The sequence below is a fragment of the Rhinopithecus bieti genome, unplaced genomic scaffold (assembly GCF_001698545.2).
Source record: "Rhinopithecus bieti isolate Rb0 unplaced genomic scaffold, ASM169854v2 scaffold_54331, whole genome shotgun sequence".
NCBI lineage: Eukaryota > Metazoa > Chordata > Mammalia > Primates > Cercopithecidae > Rhinopithecus > Rhinopithecus bieti.
In genome coordinates this window covers 510388-519828 of record NW_016821659.1, presented here as the reverse complement: position 1 = coordinate 519828, position 9441 = coordinate 510388, and the positions used below count along the sequence as shown (strand labels likewise).

Here is a 9441-nt window from a genome sequence, read left to right as displayed (position 1 = left end):
CCTCTCCCTCTGCTGCCCCAGCCTCTCCCTCTGCTGCCCCAGCCTCTCCCTCTGCTGCCCCAGCCTCTCCCTCTGCTGCCCCAGCCTCTCCCTCTGCTGCCCCAGCCTCTCCCTGGTCTGGACTCGGGTCTCCCTCTGTGATGCACTATGGGAGGTGAGGACCCTGCCCCCTTCTCCCTCTGCTGCCCCAGCCTCTCCCTGGTCCAGACTCAGGGGTCTCCCACTGGGTTCCAGGCTTGCCTTCAGCCGGCGCGGGCTGCCCACCATCACACCGCTTTGGGCTCCCAGCGTCCACATCGGCCAGCGATGGAACCTGAGTGCCTCGGACATCACCCGGGTCCTCAAACTCTACGGCTGCAGCCCAAGTGGCCCCAGACCTCGTGGGAGAGGTGAGTGGCATGGCAGGAAGGTGACTGGAACCTGGAGAAGGCACCTGTGCTCTAATGGTGTCAGGGAGGGTGACACGGAGGGAGATGAGGTTGCAGGGACAGCAGGGTGAGATCACGGAGGCTTGCCACAGGACACAGAACAAGCACTTGAGGAAAGTGAACACTCACTCTGACTCAGCTCTGACCAAAGAGGAACAGGGCTCACTATCTTAGCCTAGATAATAAACATCTACCAAAAACCTAGAGCAACATTTCAGGGTAAAACATTAAAACAGGGACCAAGACAACTTTTCCCACTATTGTCCTGCCTCCTCCACGTTGTGTGGCAGTGGAGGGCCTGGGCACTGAGGTAGAGCCAACGAAACTAAAGGTCCGAGGATTGGAAAGGAAGCAAAAACATGGTTCATAATAGATGATTACCTGTTTTGAAAGCAACAATCCATAAACAATTTATTAGAACTAATATTTAGAAAAGGTAAATACAGTTAATATAAAATCGTATTTTGTACACCCAGTTAGAAACACAATTGTTAGTAAACATACCATTATTATAGCAATCATAAAGGTCCCAAGGAATAAATCTGACAGCTATATCAAACATTTGAGGAAAAATGAACCTTTATTAAAATCATTAAATAATACTTAAATACAGAGAAATACACCTGTTATTGAAAGGAAGGCAATGTTATAAAAATTCAGTCTTCCCAAATTAATCTATAAATTCCCACTCAAAATACCAGTGTTGATCTTGAGAGAGTGATACATACTTTCTTTTCTTTTTTAAAAAAAGTTGGAGTCTCACTCTGTCACCCAGGCTGGAGTGCAGTGGCACAATCTCGGCTCTCTGCAGCCTCTGCCTCCGAGGTTCAAGTGATTCTTGTGCCTCAGTCTCCTGAGTAGCTGGGCTTACAGGTGCCCGCCACCACACCCAGCTAATTTTTGTACTTTTAGTAGAGACAGGGTTTCACCATGTTGACCAGGCTGGTCTCGAACTCCTGACCGCAAGTGATCTGCCTGCCTTAGCCTCCCAACTGACGGGGTGATTATAAAGTTTTTATATGAAAATATGAAAGGTCAATAACAGCCGAGACATCCCTGAAGGAAAAACTAGAAAGACTTGCCCTAGCAGATATTAGTCATGTAGTTCATGAAACGTCTTTATGTAAAGGCATAGCACTGGGGCAAGGCTAGACAGTTGCCCACTGGAACAGAACCAAATTCAAAAACAGACCCCATTCAGAAGCAGAGCTTTGATAGAGGGCCACTGATGATCACTAGCGAAGGACAGTTAAGTTACTTGTCTTAGAGCCTTTTAACATCTATTTAAAAATTCCTAACTCATATCATGTGCAAATAACTCGGGATGCATGAAAGACACATGTAATACACTTTAACACATCTAGGAAAAAAAATATATAGTAAGATCGCTTCATGGACCTTGGATACGGGAATGATTGCTTAAATGAGATACAGCACTAATTGTAAACTAAGAAAGATTCATAAATTCAACTACATTAATTATAACTTTGTCCAAAGGCACCAAAAAGAAAGTGAAAAGAACAGGTTTACAAATGAAATGATTTTTTTTTTTTTTTTTTTTGAGAACAGTATCAATCTTTTTGCCCAGGCGGAGTGCAATGGCACGTCTGGCCTCACCTGCAACCTCCGCCTCCTGGGTTCAAGTGATGGTCCTGCCCTCACCCTCCCTTGTAGCTGCATTACACGCAGGTGCCACCATGACTGGCTGATTTTTTTTTCTTTTTTTTTTTTTGAGACGGAGTCCTTGCTCTGTTGCCCGGACTGGAGTGCAGTGGCCGGATCTCAGCTCACTGCAAGCTCCGCCTCCGGGTTCCCGCCATTCTCCTGCCTCAGCCTCCCGAGTAGCTGGACTACATGGCGCCACGCACCTGCCCGGCTAGTTTTTGTATTTTTAGGTAGAGACGGGGTTCACCGTGTTACCAGGATGGTCCCTCGATCTCTGAACCTCGTGATCCGCGAGCGTCTCGGCCGGCCCAAAGTGCTGGGATTACTTACAGGCTTGAGCCACCACGCCCGGCCTTGATTTTGTATTTTTAGTAGAGACGGGTTTCACCGTGTTTGCTAGGCTGGTCTTGAGCTCCTGACCTCAGGTGATCCCCCTGCCTCAGCCTCTGAAAGTACTGGGATTACAGGTGTAAGCCACTGTGCCTGGTGTGTGTGTGTGTGTATATACACACACATACACACATTAATACAAGAACAAACCAGCTGAGCATGATGGCTCTTGCCTGTAATCGCAACACTTTGGGAGGCTGAGGTGGGTGGATCGCTTGAGCTTAGGAGTTCAAGACCAGCCCGGACAACACAGTAAGACACCATCTCTGGAAAAAACCAGTGGGGGATAGTGGTGTGCACCTGTGGTCCCACCTACTCAGGGAAGCCGAGGCAGGAGAATCACTTGAACCCAGAGGCAGAGGTTGTAGTGAGCCAAGATCGTGCCACTGCACTCCAGTCTGGGTAACAGAGCCAGACTCTGTCTCCAAAAAAAAAAAAAAACCCATCAAACAGAAAAACGGGAAGAGACTTAGCAGACATCTGAGACCAAATGGGAAACACACTAAAGATATTCAACCTCAGGAATTGAAGACATGTGAATGAAGACTACCATACCATTCTATAGCCACTAAACTGGACACTTCAAAGGCCAATGATACCAAATACTGGTAAGGATATAGAGTGATGAATGAAAATGCTAGACCCTATTGATAGGAATATGAGTGGCTGTACCCAATTTGGAAAATAATTTGACATCCTGAAGACTGAAGTGTACATAACCCCTGACCTGGATTCTACTCCTAGGTTATCTTGCATGCAAATACCCTTTCCCTCCCCTCACTACCTGCTCCTGCCCCCAGCTCCAGGTAATCACTAACCTACTTTGCCTCTCTGGATTTGCTGATCCCAGACATTTCGCATAAGTGGAACCATAACACATAGCCTCTTGTGTCTGGCTTCTTAATGTTTTCAAGGTTCATCCACGTTGTATGTATCAATAACATTGCTGAATAACATTCCATTGGATAGATATGTCACATTCACCAGTTGAGGGACATTTGGGTTTTTACTTTGCGGCTACTATGAATAGAGCTACTATGGACATTTATGTACAAGATTTTGTGTCAACATGTCATTTCTTTTGAGTATACAGCTGGGAATGGAATTGGTAGGTCCTACAATAACTCCATGTTTAACTGCTAAGATATAGTCCAGTGGATGCACCATTTTTATTCCCACCAGCGGTATACAAGGGTTCTGATTTATCCCATCCTTGCTGACATTTGTTATCTATTTTGATTAGAACCATCCTAAGTGAGTATGAAGTAGTATCTCATTGTAGTTCGGAGTTGCATTTCCCTAGTGACTAATGTTGAACATCTTTTAAAATGTGCACGTTGGTCATCTGTATCTTGGGAGAATGCTCATATCCTGTTTTTCTTCAGTTGGGTTGTCTCTTCTGAGTTGTAAGAGTTCTTTATATATCTTTATATGAGGGACACATGTCCCTCATCAGATGTTGCCCTTAAATATTTCATCACATCCTATGCTTCTTGTTTTCTCCACTTTTCAATGATGTCCTTTGAACACCAACATCTGAAATGTGGAAAGTTCAACTGACCCATTTTGTCACTCCTTTTTGGTGTCTATGATGCCTTTGCCTAACCCAAGGTCATGGAGATTTGCTCCTTTTTTCATGTAAGTCTTAGTTTCAGGTTTTACATTTCGGTATACGACCCATTTGGAGTGAACCCTTGAACAGGGTGTAAGGAAGGGGTCCCACTTCATTCTTCATGTAACTAGCCAGTTGCTCAGCACCACTCTTTCCCCTACACCTTTTTTTACTAGACTAAGTATCTTCTATTTCTTTCTTTCTTTTTTTTTTTTTTTTTGAGACGGAGTCTCGCTCTGTCGCCCAGGTTGGAGTGCAGTGACCGGATCTCAGCTCACTGCAAGCTCCGTCTCCCGGGTTTACGCCATTCTCCTGCCTCAGCCTCCCGAGTAGCTGGGACTACAGGCGCCTGCCACCTCGCCTGGCTAGTTTTTTGTATTTTTTTAGTAGAGACGGGGTTTCACCATGTTAGCCAGGATGGTCTCGATCTCCTGACCTCGTGATCCGCCCGTCTCAGCCTCCCAAAGTGCTGGGATTACAGGCTTGAGCCACTGTGCCCAGCCTACTAAGTATCTTCTAAAAAAAAAAAAAAAAAAAAAAAAAACCCTAAAGAATAGATGTAATAAGAAATTTGTGTGTAATTTCTTTTGTTGAGATGGGAGTCATGTGTGCCTCAGCCTCCCGAGTAGCTAGGATTACAGGTGAGCACCACCATGCTGGCTGTTTTATATTTTCAGTAGAGACAGGGTTTTACCATGTTGGCCAGGCTGGTCTTGAACTCCCGACCTCTAGTGATCCGCCTCCCTCAGCCTCCCAAAGTACTGGGATTACAGACGTGAGCCACCGTGCCTAGCTTTGTGTGTAATTTTTCTAGAGGTTTGACTACCATGACTATGGAATTGGGAGGTAGTGGAAAGGTCTGTGGTCAAGGGATGGGTCTATCAAGATGGTGAGCATGACAGTGCATTTGGATGCTGGAACCATGACCTGCTGGAAGAGCGGTGGGTACAGTGGGGAGAAAGGACACCCAGAATGTTTGGAAAAAGGCTGCCTGTGGTGGGAGCTGAGGCACTTCCTTGGATCTAGCGGGAAGGAAGAAGACAGGAATAGACCCAAGTCTGCAGGAGGATCTTGACAGTATGGATGCGGGGGCCTCTGTTACATAGAGGTGAGGCCACCAGAGGTAGGGAGAGGGGGATGGAAATAAAGGAGATGTGCCTCTGCTGACTGAAGAGTGGGAGATGCCTGGTAGAGGTGGGGGATGCCAGCGCTCTAGGACTGGGTCTGGTGGCAGTTGTGACGGCAGGGAAAGGGGGTTGAGGCTGCCTCCGAGGGGCTGACAGCCATGGGGGCTGTGGAGCCTGTGTACGTGGGAGTGATCTGAAGTGGGGAGGGCTGCTGTAGGAAGATGCTGGGCCTGCGGAGTGTCTGCAGAGCCGCACTACCTCAGTGTGCACAGGTGGAGGGGGTGCTGTGGAAGGTGGCCCCCAGTAACGGGCTGCAGTGGTGGGAGCTCCTGGTGTTGACGAGATCCAGAGGGAGGTGTGGGCTGTGAGCTCCTGGTGTTGACCAGATCCAGGGGGAGATGTGGGCTGTGAGCTCCTGGTGTTGACCAGATCCAGAGGGAGGTGTGGGCTGTGAGGCTGACAGGACCTGGTAGAAGAGTCACCAGTTGTAGCGTGGCGATGAGGATTTGGTCAGGGTCAGCTGAGGGAAGAGGCTCCTGGTGAAGCCCTTGCTGCGTGTGCAGGAGGAACTGGGATGGGAGGCAGTGCTGAGGGGCGGGGGCCAGCCAGGGAACATGGGCTTAAATGAGGAAGAGTGCCCACAAAGAGGTGGGGTACAGTCACAGTCTGGCATGCCAGTGAAGAAGGAAGCCCCAACCTATCTCCTGGCACAGTGCAGGATTTGGATGTGGCCGTTAAGTCCAGGAACAGTTCTAGGGCAGGTCTTGGGTTCGGGGCAAGTGGTGAGGTATGGCCGCGGGCAGAGCAGCCTGGGTGAAGGGTCCGGAAGGTGGGCACTTTGGTGCTGGGTCAGGGACTGAACTGTCCCAGCAGTCTCGGGTGTGAATGAGGCAGTGGTAGAAGCCTGAGTGGCCTGACGTTCTGATGGTGACTTCGGGGGCCAGGCAGGGAAGCGATGGGATGGCTTCATTGTCCTGGTCTCTGGTAGTGTGGAATCCAGTACTGGAGGCATTAGGCGGTGGCATGGGTGGGCACCACTCCGGTGAGCCAGGCTCCTCGTCCCTGTGAGTAACGCTAAAGCCAGCTCTGGCTCTATACAGCCAGGCCACATGTCATCCTCCAGTTCTGAGGTTCTACCTCCTGTCTCTCCTGTTGCAGGGTCTCAAGCCCACAGCAGTGGTAGGAGCCCCGCTCTGGCCTCCCCATCCCTGCAGCAGCTTTTGGAGGCACTGTCAGCGGAATCCAGGAGCCCCGACCCCAGCGCTTCCAGTGCGGGAGGCCAGCCTGTTCCTGTGGGGCCTGGGGAGAGCCCACGTGGGTGGGAGTCCCCTGTCCTGAAAAAGCTCAGTGCGGAGGCCTCGGCAAGGCAGCCTCAGACCCTGGCTTCCTCCCCAAGGTCAAGGCCTGGAGCAGGTGCCCCCGGTATTGCTCAGGAGCAGTCCTGGCTGGCCGAAGCATCCACTGAGCCCACAGCCCCATCTTCAGAAGCAGGAATCCAGCCAGTCTCTGTCCAGGGAAGCCCAGCTCTGCCAGGGGGCTGTGTACCTGGAAATCATTTCTAGGGGAGGTCCAAAGATTAAGCCTGTGGCTTCTGTCCCCAGGTAGGGAGGGCATCCTCTGCCCAGTGGAGCTGAGTCATCTACCTCTTGGCTCCTCTGGGCCACCCCGTCTTCCAGCCCTAACCTACCACCCCATCTCAGAGGGCCGGCCTCTTCCCGTCTCTCCACGGTGTTCCCCTAAGGGCTCCTAGGGCCAGGGGTTCTTCTAGCCTTGTCATAGGGGAAGGCAGGCCTGGCTCTGCCTGCTCTTGACTTTTGCCCCAGCCCTGGAAGATGCTGGGAATGGGAGGTGACATTCTCCAGGGATGGGTCCTGGAAGGGGTGGGGAAGAAGTAGGTTCCAGTCATGCAGAATCCTGGAATCCCTCCTGTGCCTGAGGCCCTACCCCCAGCATAGACTAATGGTGTCCCTACCTCTCCCTTGGGGTAACCCTGTGGCTGGGACCCTGGGCACAGCCTCCCATCCCACCCAACATGCCCAAGTATGGAGGATGTTCTGCGGCGGTGTGGCCTCCAGCCCTTCTCTCCAGGAGGCTTTGAGAGCCCAACTCAGTCCCCTGCAGAGCAGGAAGGTGCTGGGCCAAGGGCCGCCACCGTGGGGGAGAAAAAGATGTGGGGCCTCCCCGGATTGCACAATGGGAACCCCAGCTGGGCTCCGAACAGAGGACTCGGTCGTCTCTACCCCAGAACGCTATTCCCTGGAGCTCAGCCAGGCGCAGCCTTGGAAGGAGAAAGGGCTGGGGTTACCTGGCCTGGCCGCCTCCAGGCAGGCCCCACTTCTCCTCTGCCCCAGCTCCTGGCCTGGCCTCCTCCAGGCAGGCCCCCCTTCTCCTCTGCCCCAGCTCCTGGCCTGGCCTCCTCCAGGCAGGCCCCACTTCTCCTCTGCCCCAGCTCCTGGCTTTCCCTGTGAGGTTTGTCCCAGGCATGAAGAAAGCATCCAGGGTGCCAATGAGTGGGCCTGGGCCAGAGGCCCCTCAGACCCCAAGGGTACTGTTTTGGTGGCCTTTGAGAGGGTCAAGGAAGGCCTGCTTGGGGTGGAAGGGGGTAGGAGGCCCACATGTTCGGGGAGGGAATAAAGTGGAGTGTGCTCCTGCCTCCTGTGTGCCTTTAACGCCCCTTGCCCTCTGGGGCCCCAGGTGGCTCTCCCCCCTTCCAGGGAAGACAGACTTCAGTGAGTGCTCCAGGGGTCCTGGCCAGGAAGCAGCAGGGCAGGGCTGAAGCTTGAAGTTCCCAAGTTGCTGTTTGCCAGCCTTGTGGAGGGTCAATGCTGGGGCCGCCCTGGGGACACTGTGGCCTCTGCCTTCAGTCGGCCTTGGGTTTCAGTCGTGAGTCACGAATTCTGAGACTGAACAGCGGCCCAGTCCTGGGCATTAGCACTAGGGAAGGACTGCAGGGAGGTGCTGTTCCTCCTCTTGCTCCTGGCTGGGGGACTGTGGTCTGCATGAGTATAGAGTGGATAGGGACTCTGGCCATGCCCCTAGGAGTAGGGGACAGCTCTGCTGGGAGGCTCCCAGGCAGAGACCTTGAGGCAGCCCTAGGACAGAGGCAGTACATGCAATGCCCCATTTATCAAGGACAGAGGCTGGCACGCCTCTCGGCCTCTGCTGCTGGGTGGAAGGAGGTGCTGTGCTTCATGCCTGGGGAGGCCCCTGGCTCTAAGGTCACCCATCACCAGCCTCCATTAGGATTTGGCTCTTGGTCTGATCCTGGGTTCTCTTAAAGATGCCACTTGTCTGAGCCTGGTGGCTTAAGGGGAGGGCAGGGACAAAGTTGTCCTTTGAGCCCCAGCCTGAGTAGTAGTAGGAGTAAACGGAAGGCCGTCCACTCCGCGAAAAACTCCTCTCCTTAATTGCTGCCTGGCCAACAACTACTTTGCGCACTCGTTCCTCATTATACCCTCATGCCCTACCCCCTTACTAGGCCGAGACATCCTGAGCACCTTAAAGGCCTCCATATACATTCCCACCAACTCATCCACTCCCCTTCAACCCCCTCATGACCTGTTGTTCATGCTTTGTGCATGCGCACACGTTCCTCCTATGCCACCCCCACCCCCCATCTTCCCTATTTTTGTACACCCTCAAGTGTGGGACACTTCCACCCCGGTCATAGCTGCTCACCACCCACCAGTTCTCGTCAAGCTCAAAGATCCCACTCGTTTCCCAAACCGCCCCCAATTCTCTCTCTCTCCGACACATCTACAAGGTTTAAAGCCAATTATCTGGAAAGAGAGAGGGTTTTTAACCACCTGCGGTACCCCTATTATCAACAAAAACCAAATACTCAAACTACTGGATGCACTGTCGGCACCTTCCAAGGTAGCCATTATACATTGTAAAGGCCACCAAACTCCATCTAACCCGGTAGCAGCTGGCAATAGTTTTGCCGACACCACTGCCAAATCGGCTGCCGGATTCTCCACCCCCACGCTTCCCTCTATTTGTTTTCTCTCTCCTCAATATACCCCTATTTACACCCAAGAGGAAAAGGCCAAACTATTACAAAATCCAACAGCCAAACTAACTACAGACGACTGGATATATATTGATAACAAATTAGTCATTCCTGAAACACAACTCCATACCATTCTAACAGACATACATAATTCTTTACATATAGGACCCAAAGCCTTATACGATTTTCTAAATCCCCTCCTCCACT

The 9441-nt window shown here is 51.6% G+C and overlaps 1 protein-coding gene across 1 annotated transcript in view; it reads left to right on the top strand.

The window, feature by feature from the left end:
• ASTL (astacin like metalloendopeptidase) overlaps positions 1-8780 on the top strand; it is an 18031-nt gene extending 9251 nt beyond the window's left edge. Inside the window, exons 9-11 of the mRNA XM_017860466.1 lie at positions 106-154; positions 235-389; positions 6381-8780. Coding sequence (XP_017715955.1) covers positions 106-154; positions 235-389; positions 6381-6784 — 608 coding nt within the window. The 3' untranslated portion in view covers positions 6785-8780. The remainder of the gene's footprint in view (positions 1-105; positions 155-234; positions 390-6380) is intronic.
• Positions 8781-9441: the final 661 nt, after the last annotated feature.